Source organism: Haliaeetus albicilla, chromosome 20 (assembly GCF_947461875.1).
Source record: "Haliaeetus albicilla chromosome 20, bHalAlb1.1, whole genome shotgun sequence".
In the NCBI taxonomy this organism is placed as follows: domain Eukaryota; kingdom Metazoa; phylum Chordata; class Aves; order Accipitriformes; family Accipitridae; genus Haliaeetus; species Haliaeetus albicilla.
The window spans coordinates 24,265,714-24,288,308 of NC_091502.1; the positions used below are offsets into that span (position 1 = coordinate 24,265,714).

At 45.3% G+C, this 22,595-nt stretch overlaps 2 protein-coding genes across 3 annotated transcripts in view; both read left to right on the forward strand.

Annotated features, from left to right (window-relative positions):
- The first annotated feature begins 8,297 nt into the window (after positions 1-8,297).
- Positions 8,298-13,051, forward strand: KCTD14 (potassium channel tetramerization domain containing 14). The gene is made up of 2 exons (XM_069807901.1): positions 8,298-8,700; positions 11,375-13,051. Exons 1-2 carry the CDS (start codon positions 8,632-8,634, stop codon positions 12,044-12,046), a joined length of 741 nt encoding a protein of 246 aa, XP_069664002.1. The 5' UTR covers positions 8,298-8,631; the 3' UTR covers positions 12,047-13,051.
- A 1,604-nt stretch (positions 13,052-14,655) lies between these two features.
- INTS4 (integrator complex subunit 4) overlaps positions 14,656-22,595 on the forward strand; it is a 39,276-nt gene continuing 31,336 nt past the window's right edge. Inside the window, exons 1-7 of one of the 2 annotated variants that reach the window (XM_069808559.1) lie at positions 14,656-14,748; positions 15,385-15,579; positions 17,447-17,564; positions 19,542-19,648; positions 19,856-20,041; positions 21,666-21,716; positions 22,364-22,452. In XM_069808559.1, the coding sequence (XP_069664660.1) occupies positions 14,695-14,748; positions 15,385-15,579; positions 17,447-17,564; positions 19,542-19,648; positions 19,856-20,041; positions 21,666-21,716; positions 22,364-22,452 (800 nt within the window). In that variant the 5' untranslated portion in view covers positions 14,656-14,694. The remainder of the gene's footprint in view (positions 14,749-15,384; positions 15,580-17,446; positions 17,565-19,541; positions 19,649-19,855; positions 20,042-21,665; positions 21,717-22,363; positions 22,453-22,595) is intronic. The other variant, XM_069808561.1, reaches the window with a different exon arrangement.

Consider the following 22,595-nt stretch of genomic DNA (forward strand, 5'->3'; position numbering starts at 1 on the left):
CTCCATCAGCTTTGCACTTTTGATTAAAGAAACTAGAGATCTGTGAGCATCTGTGGTGAGAGGAGAACTGTGACCATGCCCTGGGCTGCAGGCCCCAGTTGTGTTGCATGTGTTGCTGCACGTGCTCTCTGAATCTGCCATATCACAAGAGTGAAATAACATCCTTCAGACTGAAACCAGAGACTCATCAGCTCTACAAGTCTCAGTCTAAAATGAGCAAATGTTCTGCAGATGGTTCCTGTTTCTTCCCATCACCTGGAGGCAGCTCCATGCCTTGGTCATGGGTTCATGTTCATGTTAACCCCTTTAGTGGGGCCCTGATTGCTCAGCAGCACTTTGAAGCTCCACAGCACTGTAAAGAAACAGAAAAGCAGGAACTCCATGCCTTGCTTTTATTTTAGTGAAATCTTAATAGCACAGAAAAAAAAGAAAAATTATTGCACAATTTAACAATGAAATGCACTGTGGCTTCAAAGCATCCCCCCACCACACCCCCTGTCCTGATATTCTCAGCAATGGTAGATGCTGTCTCAAAATCAGTCATGCTTAAATCTCTGCACAGCCTCAAAAACACCCCAGAAGCACCGACTCTCCTACAGTCCTTGCACAGAAGGAACCTAGCAGTGGTCTGGGGACACCTTATGCCCCACATAATTCCTCAGGGGAATACATTCTCTTTGACAATCAGGATCATCCCATACCCAGGCAGAGTTTTGCTATAGATCAAAACTAAACATGATCCCCTTTATGCTGCTTTAATAGATGAAGACTGATAAGGAACCTAGTTGTGTTAATGAAGACCCTCTCTGCAGTGTACTGACCACAAGAAGAGACGAGCTCCCTGGCTGCCTGCTGAGCAGTGAGTTTATGCGTCAGCCAAACCAGGTCAGCTTCCCTTTGGCCCATGCCATGAGGGTGTGAAGAGTTGTGTGGCCTCTCCTGTGTACCTGTGGCTCTTGCGCAGTAAAAAAAAAAAAAAAAAAAAGAAAAACCAACAAAAAACCCCAAACAACCCAACAAAAAACTCCTTCCCCCTAAACGTTCCCTCGTTAGCATCCTTTTTTTGTCAGCTGGTTGGCAGAGACTATCTGATGGACTAGAAAAAAGCAGAAGGTTCTGTTACAACTGAGGAGAGTAATCCTTCTGTACATTTTCCCTTCCTCTGTGAAGGAGAAGATGATGCTGGGCAAAAGAAAAGACATATTATTTTTTGCTCAGTATTCCTATTTGTTGTTACCTTCCCTGAGACTTTGGGGACCCACCAAGGCTGAAAATATAAGACAGTGCCGTGTAGGGCAATGGGACTGGGAAAGTGTCTCAGCAAAGAGGATAACGTGAGCCTGGCAGTCTCACTATTGCTCTTCAGGCTTCTCCTGCTGTGGCCATGGGGAAAGACTCAGGGGCTGGAAGACCCAGGTCTGTCTGTAGCCCCTCTACCAACCAGGCAGAGGCCTGGGAGAAATTCCTACATCTTGCCCACCCACAGCTCTGAGGATGGTAATGTAGGGGGTACAGAGGCATTACTAGCTTAAAATGTATGGTTAGTATTATACATAACTGGGCATGTTTGGGTGTCTTTGATGGGTACAGCAAAACTCTGCAGCATCTCCAGCTCTCCTCATCTTACTAGGATTCATTTAGCTTTTTCCCTGTGTTCATCCATGTGATTAGATAAATATCTAGTCATTTGTTTAAGAGAAAGACTTGTTGCCCCTTGTGACTAAGGGAATTATCTTAAAAAGTGCTATGCAAGCATTTTAAAGCTCAAAACCAGAATGCAAATAAAAAGGACTCACACATATACATGGTGAGGGGACAAAAATATTTGTAAGGCACACATGTACGTCTTACACAGAGATACATTCCATATACATTATTTTGTATATATATGCATACATGTTAATCTTTGTTTCAGACAAAACTTTTCATGGGGAGGGAGCAGACACAGATTTCAGAGGGGAAGAATTTATGACATAGAATTCAGGACCTGTGAACGGTCTATTTTTTGCCCAGCACTCCTTGTCTGATCCTGGTCAACCTTTTGCCAGTCTGGTCCTCAGCTTCCTCTTCTCCTTGCTTAAGAGTTAATACTCATTCAGAGCTTTGACTTAGGGGGAAGACACAATGTGCAGAGCAAGGGCAATTTCTCGTTTGCTGCATTCTGTTCTCCCAGGGTTTCTTAGAGAGAGACACTCCCTGAAAGACCCAGCATTGCACAAGGACAAATCAAAGTATCCATAAACTGTTGTGAATATTGTGCCAAAGCACCCATCAGGGAAACAGGGCAGGAGTTGATAAAAACCAGAGCTTATCATTGCATAGAAGCTCTGCAAAGGGAACAAGGCATTTCTGCAATGGTGTGAACGTTGGGAAATGCCCCTATAACACCCAGTCTGAGCTGCTGTAATGCAGAAAGCGTCAGCAAAATGTGAATAATGTGTGAAATGGGAACTGTATAAACCATCCAATTGCATCAACAGCCCAAGTCAAGGGAGGAGGTGCTGGAAAAAATACTGCCAAACCACATATCCTTTGGCAGGAACATCTCACCAGGGGACAGAGATATCTGCCACTGATACCCGGAGGGAGCCCCAGGAATGTAGATCCTTTCTCTAGCTCCCCAGCAGCTTATTTCCACAGCAGATGCCCAAATATTTCCTCTTGATTGAAACCTTGGTCTCACAGGGTCCCACAGATACACAGCCAAAGTCTGTCTTCTCTTTCCCTCCTTATTTCTGTGCATCTAGCTGGCAGCAAATGGTCTTATCTCTCAGCCTTGCTTTTTCCATGACTGGCCCAGTCTTTCCTCTCCTTCCACCGGCTTGGGAGAAGTGAGTTGTAGCCTCAGCAATAAGACCAGGCATAAACCCACTGGCCGGGTTGCCATCCTTCATAGACTACATTGAAATAATCCTCTTTTCTGCAGATCATCTTTTTTCTGGTTAGGCCGACAGCATCAGCCTGAACTTGGACTAGAGACAACCCCATGTCCCTCGAGATGGAGCGACCAACTGAATGGACTCATGCTAACACCTTCAATAGGACTGCTGTGTGACAGGGACCTGGGAATAGTGGCACCCATACACTCAGCTCTGCCCCACACACTTCACGTGGCATGTCAAGCGTTGGGAGAGAGCTCAGGAAGGGAAAGCACATGAGAGAGACGGCCAAGAAGAGGGCACTGTTGTATCTAGTTTGGCTTCTTGCTCCAAGAAAGCCTACAACCTAAGCTGAACACGATATAAACACGGGAAAGAAGTCAGCGGGCATGAGGATCAGTAGAATAATGTGGTTTCTCAGGAATGTGGACACTGATGGGCCTGTTGGGTTGCTTTAACCGATGGCAATATGAGTGTTTAAGCCTGTATCCCAAGGATGCCTCGCCCCGTTCATCCACTGGGGACGGCGCATGCACTTGCTTGGCCAGGAGGCATTTTGCTCCTCTGGCTTTCGATGGTGTCCTGGGACCTGTCCAAAGCCAGCTCAGCTCTTGATACAAGCCACCAGCCACGCATTCCCCAGGTCCGTGAAGGTGGGTGGAGCTGACAAACAACTGGAAGGCAGCAGGTAGAAATGCCAACGGTGTTTGCACAGCATGTAGCTGTTTGATTTAGGAGTGGCTCCTGGACTGCAGAGCCACCAGCCCAGCTTCACCGGTGCAGTTCCTGAGCACAGCTAAAGCAAACTGCTGATGGTTTTGCTTTTCAGCCATATCACGCTTCGTCCGGCTATGGTAGAAGTTTGCCCATGTGAGGGTGTCCCCCTCACTGGGCACTGCGGGCTCCACTAGGAACAAATCCCCAGGATCTGGCCGTGCAGGGTGCAGGTGGAGCGATGTCAGTGACAGCTGATGTGAGGACAGTGACTCATGGATCCCAAGTGCTCATGACCGGTGACAAAGAGATGCTTCACAAATTGCACAGGCTAGCCACAGGTCACTAGAGCAACCTGGCAATTTGCAGGAGTCAGTGAATGGGCTTCAAAAGACAAAAAAAAAAATCTGTTTTTCTTGTGACCTTTGCAAGAGACCTGGCTTGTCTTGGTGCATCCTGCAGAAAACTCCAGGACAGAGATCGGGATGCCCTGCCAAGTCCCAGCTGGAATGAATACTATCCACATGGTAGTTCAGAAGAGCTGTGCCAAGTTTCTTGCCTCTCCTCTTTGCTAACCTATCCATCACTGTTTAAAATAACTTGGCTCATTCCCTAGCTTTCCACAGAAATCTCCTCCACTGAGATGCCCTGGAGCAGATGTGTCCTGGGAATCAGCTTCTTTAGGTGCCCTTTCCACCGATTTATCATCACTCCCAGCAGTGATAATGCTAAGTGGCTGTAATACACCATGAAGGGTGGAGATCAGGTACGGATTGTCACCTCCATGTTCCAGGCAAATGGTGCAGAGCAAAAGGGCTTTATCCCCTTGAGAAACTTACTTAGATACTGGAGAAGAGGGAACAAGAGGAGAAAGGCAAACAGAAGCTGCTCCCGGCTGCTTCCCCACATCTGAACTTCTCATTTCCCTTCCTGTTTTAAGCATGTAATTCTTTTTTTTCCCCTTGGATTTAGTGTATTTACTTGTACTAGGGCATAAAACCCAAATCTGAATGTTGTTGATCTAATTCTCTTAAACAGAAGCTGCCAATTCAATGTGTTAAGGAAATCTGTTAAAAATACTTCTGTGGCTAATAATATTTTCCAAACCCAGTTCATTGTTATGTACATATTTATACAATTTTCAAAAACCACATATTTATTCCACACAAAGCCTTTGTCAAGTTATTCATTCTTTGGCAGACACAAAGTTCTCAGCATTAGTATGATTATTCTTATGATTCATACTGTGGTTGCTCGTACAAGGTCCAGGCACAGGCTAATCCTTTCATGCAAAGACAGTGAAAGGATGGTCCCTGCCTGAAAGAGCTTACAGTCTTGGAAATAACCCTATTCTGTTAAAAAAAAACACGTGGGCAGAGAGAAATCTACTTTTGACGGGTCTACAAAAGAAATGTCAGGGCCAGTGGCCATGCCAAGCAGAATAGGCAGATGGCTTGAAGCATCACGGTGCTCAAGGAGTCAGGAGAGGACTGAAGAACATTTAACTGGTTCTTCTTCCTTGTCCTCCTCATGGCTGCGTGACCCATTTGGGAAGTCAGCCTCTCCAAGAGGTCTCAGCAGCCTCCCCTTTGAGGGCAGGACCTTGCCGATCCTGCTTGATCTCCTCTGCAAACATCCTCAGACCTCTCTTTCTTTGCTCAACAGCAAGCACGTGGAGGCCCAACAGACCATCCGTGCATCAGTCGCAGCTTTAAAAGGCCCAAAGGATGAAGGATTTCAGGCATCCAGGCCAACTGATAACAAACATAAAGCCCAACAGAGATCCTGGGTGGAAATTCCATCTTAGTACAAATCAAACCCCATTCCCCAAAGGCATAAACCCCACTAACCTCCCCGAAACAGCACAGCTGTGGCCAGAAGTCTCCAGGGGGTGCAGAGCAGCAGCTACAATGGAGCTGCTGGTTGTGGGAATCCCAGGACCCTGGTCGCCTGAGGCTATGGAGATGTTCATGGTCTTGGCTTTTTACTTCCTTCTCAAGGGAAGAATGAGGTTCAAACCAGCCTCAGCCAGCTGTTACCAGCAGCGTGGACTGCTGAGAGCCTTGTCAGAGCTGTCTCCTCCAGAACTTTCCAAAACCCTGATCCCACTTCTGCCTTTCATGGGCTGCTCCCCCACCCACTGGTTTCCTCAGCATGCCTTTCACCATGGGGTAAAAGGAGGACTGACAAACTGCAAGAGTGACTGTTTCCACTTAGTGCAGGCACAGAGGGCTTTGATGCAGAGTCGGATGCCTGCCCAGAAAAGCTGTGACACCAAACAGGTCAAATGTGTGGTCCTAGTAATCCAGGATGCCACCCCTGATGTGACCACCTAAAAAAAAGGCACCAAATCCCCCTGGGCAGGCAGCGATATGCCAATGGCTTGGGCTGTGAGAAGTTCTTCCTAAGGCCTCTTTTGAGATCAGATTAATTTGGCAGTTTAAATCAAATCCTTATTGAAAAGGGGGAAAAAAATCCAACTGGGAGTAATTTGTATAGCAGGACTGAAAAATGCCATCTTAAAGCAAGACGTGCAGTTGGTGGGATTAAAAAGTCCCAGAAGCAGCACAAATAATAACAATCAGATTTTTCTCATACATGGTGACTTCCAGCCAAAATACTTCACAGACTTTCAGGCTGATTCTTTGTCCCATAATGTGCCAGCAAAAGTGGCCAAGATGTAAAAAAGGAGTAAAAGAGTGGGGGAACCAGACCAGTATGTTCATCAGACTGAAGGACCAGCTTTGGTTGGCCTAGCAGTAGAAAAGATTTGTGGACATCAGCTAACAACTAGTCATTTTGCTGAAGTGGTAAGAATCTGCACTGCGGCATTGAAGGTTTGGCCTCAAACTGCTTCGGCCACCCTTGATTCTGGTTTGGGGAAACGTTTCAGATGAGCTTTTGAAAAAAGTAACCTCTTCTACTGGTCTTCACCCTTCCCAAGTGAAAAGCTTATGGGAGCAGAGAGGTGACAGTCCACCTGTCTATCCAGTTCTGCAGCTGCAGTACTGAAAGGTTATCACCTCCAGCATCGAGGACGTGCCGTATAGAATGACTCTGAACTCCACCTCCGCCAGTTACATCCAGGGTATTTTCTGAAGCACCTACGTGAGCCAGCCCAAAGAATGGGATTTGCAGGAATCAAAAGCCCAGAACATGCTGATCTTCCAGCTCTCCCCATTTTCCAATAATCATTGATTTTTTAAAATTTATTACAGGTCACAAAACCTGGCCTCCCAAGCAGATCTCACTAGTGCATCCAGCACTGCTATTCTTCTGGTCTGGCAAAGGGGAAATTCAAAGCAGCAGAGATAACTCAGACACAGGTTATTATTGAAGATCCCTCAGGATGCTTCAGAGCAGCAGAAGTAAAATGCAAGTTGGGTTCGATGAGAGGTTCACCCAAATGCACAAAGCATTCAAAAGAATATAGGTCCAGCTTTGATGGAGCCTTGGGAGAGGACTGGCTTTATTCTCAAAGTAAGTGAATCAGTGCAAATTATAACCCTTTTTTGCTATGTGCCTCAAGCTTCTGGTCAGATCGATGCTCTATTCTGAGAGGATATAGATCCAGCAAAATCCTTGGAGGATGGAAAACCAGCAAAGCTGGTGTCCATAAGCACAATGCAGATTTTGTGCAGATAGTTTCCTTATATACCACGCTGTCATTTTTCATCATTAAAATCTCCCCCAGGAAGATTTTAAGGCAGTGCTGTATTTGTCTGAGATTTTCCCTTTGATTGCTGGTATCAGGAAGCAGCCTGAAATGAAAGAGAATGAGGCAAGGTTGGTAGAGGAGATGAAACCTTTTATTAGACCAACAGAAACTGGAAAAAAATGGAAAAAAAACTAAGCAAGCTGAAACAGGATCTGACAGACCTGAGAAAGCCTTGTGTGCCCTAAAGCATGGATGTTTTTATCCATCTATATCAGCTGATCTAATAAAAGATATTGTCTCTTATTACAAACATTGACTTACATCTCTGGACAATCGTGTCCACAGCAATTTTGCCACCATAATGGAACAAAGACACAGAAGCGATGAGTGGCCTGAAGACAAATTTGAAAGCAACAGTGCACTCAGAAATACCAAGAATAAAACCAAGGAGCCTCTGCAGACCTGTGGTCCAGATCTAGAGAGGTTATTTAGGCTTACTCTGATTTGATCCTCTGCATTTAAAAAATGAACCCAGACATCCTTGTGAGTGTTTCAATGCTGCGAGAAACAGTCCCACTACCACTAAATCTGTGGTGCTCTCCACTTTCAGTACCTGGTGGATACAGGATATGAGAAAACAATGTCATGCAAAGATACTAATCAAATATTTATGACCAATTGAAAAAACAGTTCAGGCTCAAGCAGAGATTCAGGTTTGGTTTTATTTAACTTGCACAGATTACTCAGTGCCCAGAGATTGTACTGGCAAGGAAGAAAATGCCACCACCTTGGTCAGATTGTAGACACCCTGATCCGTCATCGATGGGTATGACAAATGGGATCAATGAGGTGGTTTGGGATAAACTCTGCTTTAAAACAGCAGCACATGGAGGCCAAAAAGCTGTGAAAACGTTTACTGGTTCCAATACAACCAGTTCACAAGGCAGAGGCGGTCACACGGGCACACACTGCGGGGCTCCTCGGAGGTGCTCTGGGCACGGGGCCTCCTTTGGAAAGGATTATTTGGCTTTTAGTCACCGCACAGATAGTATTACAGGAGGTGTGCACTGGCAGCCAGCCCAAGTCCACCCTGGACCTTGCTGGTTGCCAGAAAACTAATCAGCAAATAGTTCCGCTTTCAGGCTGTTCCCTCCCCTCTCCCTGCACCTGCAACCTGTACCAGAGCTGTGCCTGGAGCAAAACCAGAGCCGCCGGCGCAGCGGTTGGGTTGGGAGCTTGGAAAAAAACCTGACCCAACGAAGAAAAAAAACAAGAGAAAGAGGACTGGAGCACGGCGAGGAGCCATCCTGCGTGTGGGGCAGGACCCGAGCACTGAGCAGCAGGTTTTCCCACACCACTGAGCTGTCAGTTCCCGTGGAGATGAACATTTCGTCGGAGCACAGGCCCCTTGGGAAGCAGGTCACCAGTAGCCTGCATACGGTGAATAAGGTATGGGCTCTGGGGCACAATTTCCTCCTGTGGGATCAAAGCATCCCCTTTGGGCTACATTAGAGGGGTTTTTTAACCCCACCTGCTATTTTGAAGACACCAGGGCTTGCCAGATATGCAACCAAGAAGAGAACTCTAGGTAAAAAGCTGTGCCTGACTCTGACCTGTTTGCACCAGTTTGCTTACAGAAGGGCCACGTCCCTCGCAAGCACACAAGATCTGGCAACAGCAATTAACCAGAGTCATTCTTTTTCTCCTTTGACAAGAGGTGGAATTAATTTAATATTAATTGATCAGATCCCTAAATAAGAGCCTGTTGTGCGTTTTGGGGTTTTTCAACAGTTCTTAGAGTCTCTAATGATGCAAAAGCTGCCCTGTGTTGCAGATATGCAGAATCATCAGGTGGGAGCAGTAGTTTTTCTAGCTCTAAGGAAAATTAATGGCAATCTCAGAGAAGCAGCATATTACTAGGCAGAAATCAGTGATGAGATCAGATAATGTTTTCCTTTTCGTCTCCTCTGCCCTCAGTCTATTGCTAATCAGTTTCTCTTCTCTTTGCTAGCTGTACAGCCTCTCCCCAGACCTTTCTGTCTTTAAAAAATCCAACCTTCTTGTGTTGCACTTTTCAGGTGTAGGTTGCAGAATGCTTCCCCAAGGAGGTGACTGTTTTGCAGATTAATAAACTGGGGCACAGATTTGTGGAATGACTTTCCTAAGTGTCACCTCACTGGCTAATTACAGAGCTGGGAATTAGCTGGTGCCAGTACTCCCAGTCTGCTGGGAACCAGTTCAGTCCCAGGCCAAAACCATTAATCAAGATCTGAGAACATAAGGTTAGTTGGGCTACTGCATTAATGAAGAACATGTCACCCATTTGTATTAGTGACAAACAGCATGAAACATCTGAACTGCCATCTGAAAACGGAGCAAAGGCTCAAAGGTGTGAGACACTTTACCAAATGATCCCTGCCAGGGAAGGTTGTTGTTATCACTTGCACTAATGGCAAATTTCCTAACTGAGAGGCTTTATTAAAGAAACAGCTTTGGGCTGTGCCCTTCAGTGGGTGGAAATCACCACACAGTCTCAGACAGAATAATTTTTTACATCTCCTTGGCCCTAGTGCAAATGATTGCCCCCGAGATGGAGCCACCAACACTAGGGTAAAGCAATATTCCAGCTGGGTCTTTGGCCTGAATCTTCTGTTGTTTCCCTGGCTTGCCTAGGCTTTGAGCAAATTTCTGCTAAACCTGATAGCTTGCTGCTGTTTAAAGGGAAGGTCGCCCCCTGCTCCAGGTTGCCTGTTCCCAGTCTTTTCTTTTTGCCACCTCTGATGCTTGTTAAATCCTCAGTGAGCCTCAGCTCAGTAAGATGAAGGAGAAGCAGAGCTGGCACGAGGTGAGCAACAGAAGCATGTAGGTAGGTACAAGGATGGAAAAAGGAGAGGGCAGCAGGAGCTTCCCCTCCTCCTGGTGTGAGCTGTGAGATCAGCTCACGTCATTGCATGGGTCTGTACTTGTGGGATCCAGCTAAGCACTTAAGTACACGCTTCACTTGAGGCATGTGACCAGCAGCACTGAAGCAGATCCTTGCTGATCAGATCCAAGAAAGAGCAGGTGAGCTCTTGGACAAAAGGGTTGTTTATTGACTCGTGCCTTCCCAATGGCAGGTGTGGTCCCAGCCAGGCATGTGACTTGCATTACAGCAGTGACAGCAGGAGGGAAAATAGCTGTCTCCTTTCTTCCCTCTCCTTGTTCTCTACTGAGTACTATAAAAAATGACTGAGTGCAAAGGGAGGCTGTTAAAACTCTTTAGCACTGAACCGTCAGGAAGGGCAGACCGGACACCAGGTCCGGCTTTCTGGGCATTCAGGCCTCCTCCAATGTGTTTCTGATAGCAGTGGTGTTAATGCATGGTGAAATAAAATAAATCCAAACACAAACTTTACATTCTTCCTTCTTAAATCCCTATCAGTTGCATGAATTATTTTACTTCCTAGCTAGAGCTGTCATACATCTTTAAAGTGTTTTGCTAAACAGCTTCTGTCCTCCACTTCTGACATGCTGGATTTTTGTGTCTTACTTCAGTATTTATAACCAAACCCCCAGACAAGTGGAAGCCAATTCCACCCATTTCTAAAGTTTCAAAGAGCTTTAGTTCCTTCTTTGAAGAGAAAACACCAGCTTGGGTGAGAAGAATGGAGTTGCACAGCTTTGACCTCTATCCTTGCCCCTCTGCACATGGGGAGAGTGAGAGCTCACAGATGGCTCTTGCTGGAAGGACAGGGGCCAGCAGGGACAATGCTTGTGTGGGACTCAGGAGACTGACACTGACAGCCACCAACCCCTCCCCTGGGCAGGGTGCTTTTTGTCCCTCTTCCCCGCTGGCAAAACGACACTTTCCTACTTCCCAAAGATGTGGTGAGGACTTAGACATTTAGAAATGTCTCTGCTGCTCTGGTTATAAGGGCTGTGTAGACACCCTGCATCTGCTTTTAGCAATAAATGGGGTGGATGTTCCCATCTGTCCCCCAAGAGGTGGGAGCTCATATCGCTCTTCATGCTGTCATTCCAATTTCCAGCCACAATCACGTTTTTTTTTTTCCTTGACACTTCCATGTTGATGGCCTCAGACAGGTAATACCTGTGGTTTTTTGTCCCCTTGTGATACTTGCAGTTGTCACCGATCGTGGAGTTAAATGTCGGCGGGGAGATGTACACCACAACGTTGAGCACCTTAAAGAAACACCCTGGCTCCAAGCTGGCAGAGATGTTCACCGGCCAGCCCAAACTCAGGACTGACTCTGAAGGGAGGTTCTTCATCGACAGGCCAGGCACCTATTTCAAATACATCTTGGAGTACCTGCGCAGTAACCAAGTGCCCACCCAGTGCATCCAGGACGTCTACAAGGAGGCATTGTTCTACGACATCGAACCTCTAATCAAGCAGCTAGAGGACTCCCCGCAGATCTTCGGGGAGCTCGTGGCGAGGAAGCAGTTTCTGGCTCGCGTGCCCAACTACAGTGAGAACATCGAACTGATGATCCGCATCGCGAGGGCAGAAGCGGTCGCATCCCGCCGGTCCAGCGTCATTGTGTGCGTGGTCAGAACTGAGGAGGACGCGGCCAGATGTCAGGATGCCTTGAACAGCTTGGACATGGATAAAAAATCCGTGGTGAAGTTTGGCCCCTGGAAGGCAGCACCAAGTATTTCTGATCTGCTGGACTGCATTCAAATGGATGTTGAAGAGAAAGGGTATAAAATAGCCTTTCAGCCTCACGTTGCTGAAAAAGGTTTTCGCTTCAAATCGCATGACTTCTTCTACAAGTTCCTGTTCACCTGGTGGTAGCAAAGTGCCACCATCGATGGGGAACAGACAAAAGCAATTATTAAAACAAATCAACTTGGGCTGTGGAGACTAAGACATGACTAGAGGGACAGGAAGAAATGCATGGGCCAACACATGGATCTCCTTTGGTCGTGTGCCAAATTAAAGAGCACTTAAGAGCCACTGTTTACTTGGGCTTTAGGGGATAACTGTACGATTTAAAAGGTAATACGAAAAGGAGGAATTTTACTCTTTCAGTGCTGCTGACTATTAGATAAATTCAGAGGCAGATCTGAGGGTTGAGCCAACCTCACTCAACCCAAGAGAAATTAATAAGCCCAAATACGCTCGTGGACACGTGGAGTTGGTCTCCCAGTGAAACAGGAACAGGTCACATATGTGCAATTCCCAATGGAAACACTGACAGCTGCATTAACACATGCTCAAATTAAATTTGGATCCCTAACAAGCAGGCAAAAGCTCTTTTCCTCACTGTTTTCCATACCAGAACCTAGGTTAAAAAGAAGGATTTCAGGGTCCCCCACTCTCCTCTTGTTCCTCCAGTGGGCAGCCTATTCTCTAGGCAATGTATTTATTACTGTTATTTATTATTTATTCTGAAGGAAAGACAGAGAACCTCAGCTATGGTCCATGATCAACAAAAGGTAAAAACACTATCACTGATCTGAGGAGTTTATAATCTAAGGACATGCACTCCTCTATCAGACCACACTATTTTAATCTTTTTCTCATGACATTCATTATTATTACAATACTATTTCTAAATATATAAGCTTCTGGAAGAATAGGGAAACCCCACCGTGGTTTGATGGGAAGGAAGCGCCACTGAAGTGGCAGTCTGGGACCTCAGTGCAAATTCTCCTTTACAGACCATGAGTTGGGTCCTACATTGTGTTTTAAAATCTTATTATTCATAAGTTTATTTTTATACTGAAGATGGCTGTTAGCTTGGTTTTAATCACTCTGAAAAACATAATGGCTAATTTGATTATATTTCTTTTATTTCTCAGAACATGGATTTCTTCCAGTTAAGGACAACGATCTCTGTTATGTTAAATAAATAACTTCTAAAAACTCTTTGAATGATACAGAAGTGCTTTATTTACTGACATCTCCCCCCGCCCCCCCAATCCTAAAGATCTGAAGTTTTATCTCGATGCTAATGGATTTGAATCATTCCTAATTAAGCTTGGTTTCAGATGTGCTCATCCTAGCACAGATTTCCCCCCAGGGAAAGTCAGGAGTCATGCCACCGACCTCAGGGCAGTTCTACTGTAGATGTGAGGGGACTCTTTGAGAAGTCTCGCATTTATAACTGTGGTAAGAACTGATACAATCAGTGTCTAAGAAGGCAAAAAGGTTTAGAAAATAGGGTCTATGATCATATCTATGATCATAACCAAGTGGTCAGTGGTGCTTAGCCTAGAAGAAGAGAGACCCAGGAGGGCTACAAATAGACAAAAGACTGCTTTAAGGAGATCAGCTACTCTTCATATGTACTAAAGGTGGAAGAAAGGGTAACTGGCTTAAGTCACAACAAAGGAGATTGAAATTAGATATTAGGAACAAAAATCTGATTATAGGATTGTTAAAGTCTCAAACCAATCGACTTCCTAAGACTACAGGACTGCTGTCATGAGGAACTTGAATAGTTTTATCAAGGATGGTCTTCTAGAACAGCCCAGGCTGGAAGGGACCTCGAAGGATCATCTGGCCCAACCTCTGGTGGGAAAGGGAGCATGGATGCGATTATCAAGCACCCCGTCCTGTCATGTCTCGAAAACCCCCAGCGATGTGGACTCCACTGCGTCAATGGGGAAGTTGTTCCAGCGAATGACGGTTCTCACTGTAAAAAATTTCCCTCTTATATTGAGAGGAAATCTCTCCCGGTGCAACTTGTACCCGTTGCCCCTTGTCTTCTCCACATGTCTCTTTGTGAAGAGAGAGCCCCCATCCTCTTTGTGGATGCCCTTTAAGTACAGAGAACACTGTGCTGAGGACTGCCCAGGGAGAAGAGACCCAACTCCTTCCATCTTTCCTCGTAGGGCACGTTCTCCAGACCTTCGGTCATCTCCATGGCCCTCCTTCGGACCCTTCAGCCTCTTCCCAAATCTCCTTGTCCCTGAGGTGCAACCAAACTGTGGCCGCCCCTGGCTACCTCTAGCCACGCAGCATCACAGATATAACTGCTGCCTGTGTCTCCTGTCACCTAACTAGACACAGGTCTGTCAGGGGGCTCCTCGGTGCCCCTCTCCTCGAAGGAGACACGTTTGAAGGCCATGCTAAGCTTTCACTGTGTCTAACGCGAGCTTGCCTGGAAACGTCAAGCCACGCTATTTATATTTTGGCCTTTATATGGTCTAACGTCAAGTACTAACGAAACCGGGGGGTATTTGGGGGGGGGGGGGGGGGGAAATGAGCGGGGCTGACAGGGCTGGCCCCCCTCCGCGGGGTTTGCCTGTAGGACGGGCCAGGCCGCAGCCGCCATGTCAGGCCCGCGTTCCCATGGCAACAGGAGGCCGCCTGACCATAGAGCGCGGCCTCCAGCCGGGAAGAGAGGACGCTCTTTCTGCCACCTCCCTGCGGGTGACTCTGTGGTTTCTCTTCCGGGTGGCGCGTACGGCGGCCGCGGAGGGCCAGGCGGCGGCATGGCGGCTCACCTGAAGAAGCGGGTGTACGAGGAGTTCACCAAGGTGGTCCAGGTAACGCACCGCCACCGGGCCGGGCCTGGCGGACAGGGACTGCCCCGAGCTTTGCCGTGCGGCGGTTGGCTTCGGCGGAGCTGTGGGAAAAGCCGCCGGTCTAGCCGCGGGGCCTAGCCTGGGAGCGCTGCTCGCCGCCTCGGGGCCGGTGCGGTCCGTGAGGGGCTGGGGAGGAGCGGGAGGGGTTGACCCCGGGCTTAGGGAGGCCGGAGCTGCCTGGAGGGAAGGGGGCTGCCTCAGGGGGTGTGCGGGAGGGGAAGGGTGCTCCCCTCAGGGCGGGGAGGGGGCGACCTGGGGAGGGCCGCCACTGCCGGGCTGCTGCAGGCTGGGGCGTTTGTGTGTGAGAAACCGTGTTTGCCCTGGGGTGGTTGTCTGGGGTTTGGAAGGGGCAGGGTTTGCCCCAAGCTGGAGTGGGGAGAAGCAGTGTTTCCCGGGGATCAGGGCTACCTGGGCAGGATGGGAGCTGCCCCAGAGAGCTGGGAATGTGTCCCTTCTCAAGATAGCTCACAGAGAAGCCAGTGACTGCTGTGGGGCACAGGAGTTTCCTCTGGCTTGGTGGTGAGAGAGTGTTCACTCTGGGAAGGAGTCGGTCAGGATTTGCTCCGTGTTTCTGAACTGCATCTCCTCTGCCTGCAGCAGCAGCACGAGGACCTGTCCGCTAAGAAGCTGCGGCTGACCAAGCCCAGCAAGTCGGCCGCGCTCCATGTCGACCTGTGCAAAGCCACCTCACCTGCAGATGCCTTGCAGTACCTGCTCCAGTTTGCCAGGAAGCCCGTGGAAGTGGAGAGCGTGGAAGGGGTTGTCAGGATCCTGCTGGAGCATTATTACAAGGTGCTGAACCTGGGAGCCAAGCGTGCTTTCAGAATCCTCCTTCTGGTCTTGTTTTTTGGGGTTCGGATGTGGAATAGGGAGTCACAGGCTTCTGTGTTGCTGACTCAGTTGCCTATGCTGTTGGAACCCCTCAGTGAGGAGAGTGAGTGACTGTAGTCCTTTACCCGAGTGGTTTCTGATCATGCTACTTGGTCCCTTTGTTGATGGTTTCAGGAGCCTGTGACACGGATGTGACTATGTTATCCCTGCAGATGGCTTGCGGGATTAGTCTTAAATTAACTTAACAAGACGCAAAGACATGACAAGTTTTCCAGGGAACCTGACTGTCCAAAGCTGGCTCGACTTTATCGGAATCCTTCCTGACTGATGTTTCCTTACCTTGCTCTTAATTTCCTCTAACCGTGGAGCAACTTTTTAGCTATTTCTTATGCTGCAGACAAAGCACTTTTCAAGCACTTCTGAAAAAATTTTCAACAAAAAACTTGTCAACAAAAAATTCTTAACAGCAAAGTAACAAATAAATAGCAGAAGTAGTATATGCTTTGTAGTATCCAGATATTGATCCTTCACTTGACAATTAGAACTGCATCAGAAGGAGGGAGAAAATGCCCTCAGGAGTGGGTGGCTGCTCGTAAGTCAGTAAGGAAAACATTGCAGACGTTATTCATAAAGCTTTAAAACGTGCCTTTATAAGTGTCCTTTTTGAAATCATTGATTTAATCTGTATTTGTGGAGAGGGTTGTCCTCTAGTGAGTAATGGTGAGTAAGCACCAAATGTGTTATACTGTGGAAATCCGTGCGTCCTACCATTGATGTAAGTAGTCAGTAACTGTTGTTCAAGCACATAATTTCGGCCCTGAAAAGAAAAAATGCTTCTTAGCTCAGCTGAGAAAGAGATTACTCCCACAGGTATCGCATTTGTCACTGGGGGGGGGTGTGTGACACTGAAGTCTCTCCTATGCACTGTTGAAAGACGTAAAAGTTATAACCATAATATTTCTGCACCTGTAGAAAGATGTAATATTTGTAAATGTAATATTACTGCACCTCTGTGTTCAGCGTTGCACAATAGCTTGGTAAGATCAAAGTATGAAATTCAGACTTCTTTTTGTCTTTCTATTCTGTATTGGATATCCTTGGCAATATGATAAAAGAGAGAGCTTCCAGTTATGAACAGAAGTCTTATTTGTACAAGCCTGTAGAAGACTCAAAATAATAACTCTTTGAAATGCATGAACTTTTAAAATCAATTTAAAATGAATACTAATTTGTGAAGCTTATTTCTGTAATTATCGCCTGTGACAGCTTTTGCTATTGCTTAAATGAGCAGTTATGTGCAGCTAACATATGCTTCTTTTTTTTTTTTCTTTAACCTTGCTGTGTTGAGTTTCTTTCTTTTGGAAAAGATTTGCAGGATTCCTCTCCACCATTAAGAGAAACAGTTGTTTTTTGTATTTCACAGGCCCTGCTGCTTAGCAGAGGTCAAGAGACCATCAGTCTCAGTTCATCTTCAAAAATTCCCCCATTTGTTCATTAAAAACTTGCAAAGATATTAACATTATCAACAGTGAATTTTCCGGCATCTTGAAAACCTGATTATTTAAACTTTAAATTTTGAAACAATATGAAGGTAATTTTGAGGAATTACGAGTAAAAGAATAATTTTGAAATGTACTGGAAGCTTCCAGATAAACATTCTAGTATGCTTAATTTTCTATGGGGTGTGCTGTGGATGTATGGAGGAGGAAGTAGCCTGACAGTAAAATTCAGACCCTTGTGCTGAATTATATATAGGTCCTCCCTGTGTGTGGTGTTTCACGCTCTTCAAGATGGAACATGAATGGGAGTGTCTGTTATTTCCTTCCAGGAGAATGATGCCTCTGTAAGGTTGAAGATTGCTTCCTTGCTGGGGTTGTTATCGAAGACTGCAGGATTTTCCCCAGACTGCATTATGGATGATGCCATTAACACGCTTCAAAATGAGAGTAAGTCTTGCTTTTCAGGTGGTGCTTGAGATCAAGGAGAATCATGTAGTCTTTAAGCATTTAGGACAATGGCAAGGCCCTTACGTCTGAAGTGTATAATTGGCAATTGTTGCTCAGAGTGTTTATTTTCTGCTTTTGTGAATGGTGACAGACAATACCATGTTCTGAGGAGGAGAAAAATGTTCCTCAGACATGCCTGCTGTATACCTTTGTTTTAAGGGAGTAAAAAGTTTGCTTATGCATCTCCATGTGAGAACCATTGCTTCCAAAGTGCTCTGTTTTGGAGGACAGTCTTGCTTAAAGTGGAAGCTTCTTTGGAGTATTTTTCTTATCATGCTGTGGGCCAGCTCATCAGAGCTAATGCAAGAAGGCATTAATGTATTAGCATTGAATTTGTAATAGGAAAGTATAGGTTGTCCTGTTTGTGGCTTCATTAAAGTCCATTCTTATTTTCTATGTTATATTCCCAGTTTGTATGTGCTTTACCTGATGTGGTTTAATTTTATTTTAATGTCATTTATAGAGTCATAGAATGGTTTGGGTTGGAAGGGACCTTTAAAAGTCTTTGAGTCCACCCCCCCGCCATGGACAGGGACACCTTCCACTAGAGCAGGTTGCTCAAAGCCCCGTCCAACCTGGTCTGGAACACTTTCAGGGATGGGGCAGCTACAACCTCTCTGGGCAACCTGTTCCAGTGCCTCACCACCCTCACTGTAAAGAACTTCTTCCTTACCTCTAGTCTAAATCTACCCTCTTTCAGTTTAAAACCATTGTCCTTTGTCCTGTCACTACAGGGCTTCGCAAAACATCTCTCTCCATCTTTCTTATAAGCCCCTTTTACACATTGAAAGGCTGCAATAAGGTCTCCCCAGAGCCTTCTCTTCTCCAGGCTGAACAACCCCAACTCCCTCAGTTTTTCCTCACAGCAGAGGTGTTCCAGCCCTCTGATCATTTTTGTGGCCCTCCTCTGGACTCGGTCCAACAGGTCCATGTCTGTCTTGTGCTGGATGCAGTACTGCAGGGGCAGAATCACCTCCCTTGACTTGCTGGCCATGCTTCTTTTCAAGTGGCCCAGGATACGATTGGCTTTCTGGGCTGCAAGTGCACATTGTCAGCTCATGTCCAATTTTTCATTCACCAGTATTCCCATGTCCTTCTCCTCAGGGCTGCTCTCAATCCATTCATCGCCCAGCCTGTATTTGTGCTTAGGGTTGCCCTGATCCGTGTGCGGGACCTTGCACTTGGCATCGTTGAACTTCATGAGGTTCGCATGGGTCTGTCAAGGTCCATCTGGATGGCATCCCTTCCCTCTAGCATGTCAACCGCACCACACAGCTTGGTGGTGTTGGCAAACTTGCTGAGGATGCACTTGATCCTGCTGTCTGTATCACTGATGAAGATATTAAATATTATTGGTGCCAGTATGGAGCCCTGAGGGACACCACTCATTACTGGTTTCCATTTGGACACTGAGCCATTGACTGTAACTCTTTGGACACAGATATCCAGCCAGTTCCTTACCCACTGAACAGTCCATCCATCAAAACTCCTATCTCTAACTTAGAGGTAAGAGTGTTGTGGTGGTCCAGGTGAACAGTAGGCTAAACGTGAATGAGCAGTGAAGGCTCACTGTGTACCAGGCTGTAGCAACAGGAGTGTAGCCAGCAGGTCAAGGGAAGAGATTATTCCCCTTTACTCAGCACTGGTTAGACCACATCTGGAATCCCACATCCAGTTTTGGGCTCCTCAGTACCAGATAAGTGCTGGTAAGGTTGAGTGAGTTCAGCAGAGGGCCACTGAGGTGGTTGGGGGCTGGAGTACGTGATGTGCAAGGAGAAGCAGAGGGAGCTAGGCTTTTTCCGACCTTGAAAGGAGAAGGTTTCAGGAGGACCTTCCAACCTGGATGAGTCTGTGATACTGAGCTTCTCACCAGCTGGAGAAAAGAGGTATGTAGCCTTTCGCTGTTTTGTTTTGCAGAGTCTCACCAAGTCCTTGCTCAGCTGTTGGACACCCTGTTGGTGATCGGCACAAAACTCACAGAGAATCCGTCTGTCAGGATGAGACTGGTAGAGGTAGCCTGCAAGGTAAGGCGGCCTCCCAGGGACAGGAAACTTTTATCACTGCCACAGGAAGAAAATACACAGTCATTGTTTAAATTATTTTAATTTTTCTTAACAAACTGTTACATATTAACATTTTTTAACTGCTAGGAATCTTAGTATGATTAGTTGTTTTGAAGGGGTGAAAAAACAATAAGAATCCGGTTATGTCTGTTCTCTTCCATTCCATAGCATCTGACAGATTCTTCCCATGGTGTAAGAAATAAGTGTCTTCAGTTAATTGGCTGTCTTGGACCAGTGGAAAAAGGTGTTGCAAAAGAAGTTGAAAGCCAGGCTGCCAAAGATGTCCAGAAGATAATAGGAGATCATTTTAATGACCAGGACCCTCGTGTTAGGACTGCAGCTATAAAAGCCATGGTAAGTGTTGCTGGTACAGTGGAATAAACTGGGGTTATATAAGGAAGCTGGTAGGGGCCTGCAAACTAATCCGAAGAGGTTTAGGTTAGAGATTATTTAATTAACTTAGTCCATTTAGCATATCAAAATTACCTGGAAAAATAAACTAGGTCTTGAAATATGAGAGTGATATGAGATCTTAAGGGTCATTTTAGTGATTCATAACAATTTCTTTTTTAGCTATAGCTGAAGAAGCTTTGAAGTTTGTTGACTTTTTCGAGTTTATGTCGGCTCTTTCTTTAGTGACAAATCTGTTTTTCTTGATTTAGCATTGGTTACCAGAATTACAGTGAGCCACTAATACTCCAACATGCAATAGAGAGCTGCTTATGATGGAAACCTGTGTGATAAGTCCAGAAATAATTTTGTTCGGTTTTTTTAAACAACATTTATGTTTTGCCGCATGGTCACATTCGTTAGCGTTCTCTAACCGTTTATGAGGTTTACTGGTTTTCATGTGGGCTGCAGCGTGGGGACCCTTCAGAAGTTTTTAGCTTTGCAGAAGAGCAAGCAAAGACCATGCACTTGAAAATTTTGCTTAATGTGAGTTGCCTGTGGGTATATGGGTGTACAGAAGTTTCTCTATTACCCTTAAAGTTTATAACAATATCCCATCTAACGTGATGGTCATCAAGGGTATTTGAATTAAGGGTATTTGAATTAATGATATTAAACTCCAGAGAAAAAAGCAGGATGCAACTGAGGAGATCAAATTGCAATTGTATCTGTCTGGGATCTCCCTCTGCTGGAGGTTGCACTCATCCTTCATTTTCATTCCATTCTAATTTTTGTTGGTACAATTTTTTTTAAAGTCATTCAAGTGACTTTTATGATGGCATTCAGCCAAATCCATAGCAAGATTTATGACTTGAATTTATAATTACAGCACAAAGACAACTGTCCTTCTGTTGTTTGAAGCATGGAAATGTCCTGAATGAATTCAGGGTCACTAACGACTTTTAGGGTTCTTGATCATAGTTTTCCTTGCTACCATGTTGTACTTTGAAGAAGTGGATATAGAAAAGCAACTGTTTCTTTTTGATGGTATTCAGCCAGATATTATCCCTTTGTTTATAAGTTAGATTCATGATACTTTCTTATTCCAGATAGAAACAGCGTTTAGTAAGATGATTTTTGCTATCCCTCTGGTTCGGTGATTGAAAGATTCACAGGGCATGAAAATTCATTGGCAATGCTACTTTTGGGTCCATGTTTCAGGAATGGCAGTAAACTGATTATTTTGAAGATTCCTGTATCTGTTTTAATTGTTGTCGAATATGGCTAACACTAAACAATCATTTGAAGGTTGGGAGAATGGACAGACAGTGTATTTATATAAATTGTATTTTTCTAACCAATCAAAGTATGAATGGCTGTGAAGTTTAAAAAAATTGTACTGAAGTCAAGATTATTATTTAAAATACTATGGCCACAATAATGAAATATTTTAATTATAGCAGCAATCAAGAAATGCAAGCAACTAAGTTTACTGAAAGCAGAAAAAACAGTGGTGAAAACGTGGTCTGTGTCACTTAAACTTATGGTTATACTTTCTTGTGATTTTCTTTTTTTTTTTTCTCTGTAGCTGCAGCTTCATGAAAGAGGATTAAAATTACAGCAGGCTATTTACAGTCAGGTAAAACCTTGTATTAATTTGTATTTATTTTGTACTTGCTTGCATATTTTTTTTTTTAGATTCTGTGACAATGTGCTTTGAGAGGAGGAGGGCACTGAACAGAGGTGGAGTATTTGCACTTAGGTTGCTTATATTTCTTATTGTCCTATGGCAGTGGAAATAAAAACCTATTTTGCATCCATTGTGCTTAAATGCAATAAAGCCTATGCTCTGATATATATTGTTTATTGGGGGATGCAGTCATGGGAAGGGCAAGGTATTACATAATTATTGCTGTCATCTAACAATCTTGGTCTTAAACCCTTGTTCGCTGGAGAGTACACATGAAGCCTAGAAATGTTACATCAGTAAGGTTGCGCAGCTGAAGCCTGTTATCAAATTAGTTCTATTACAGATTCACATTTTGTGCTTCCTGCATAGTACAGGCAATTCTGGAGTTTTACAGCATGTGCCTGATTGACTTTATTAGGAGTAGTCTACCTGATCAAACTTGGAAATACTAGGGAGTAGAAGGGAAGACTGAATTCATCCTGATTTTTAATCTGTCCTAACTGATTTATGGTAAGGATCCTAAATCCTCTGTGGGAAGTGAATGACAGCTCAGGTGGAGATACTTCAGGTATATTGGACTGTGAATCTTCTTTCAGGCCTGCAAGCTGTTGGCAGATGACTATGAGCAAGTGCGCAGTGCTGCAGTTCAGCTAATTTGGGTCCTCAGTCAACTTTACCCTGAAAGGTATGTATAGTATGCAAAGTGACTCGAAGTATTGGCAGAGTAATCATCCTCAGCCTGAGAGTTTTGTGCTAGTAAGTCTCAGGAGTAGCTGTTAGAAAACTGATGTGTACAAATTGCTGATACGTGATAAGAATGCACTGATC

Coding starts and splice junctions, on each gene's coding strand:
- KCTD14 (XM_069807901.1), top strand. CDS start 8,632: ATGAACATTTCGTCGGAGCACAGGCCCCTTGGGAAGCAGGTCACCAGT. Junction 8,701..11,374: donor GCCTGCATACGGTGAATAAG/GTATGGGCTCTG, acceptor TGATACTTGCAG/TTGTCACCGATCGTGGAGTT.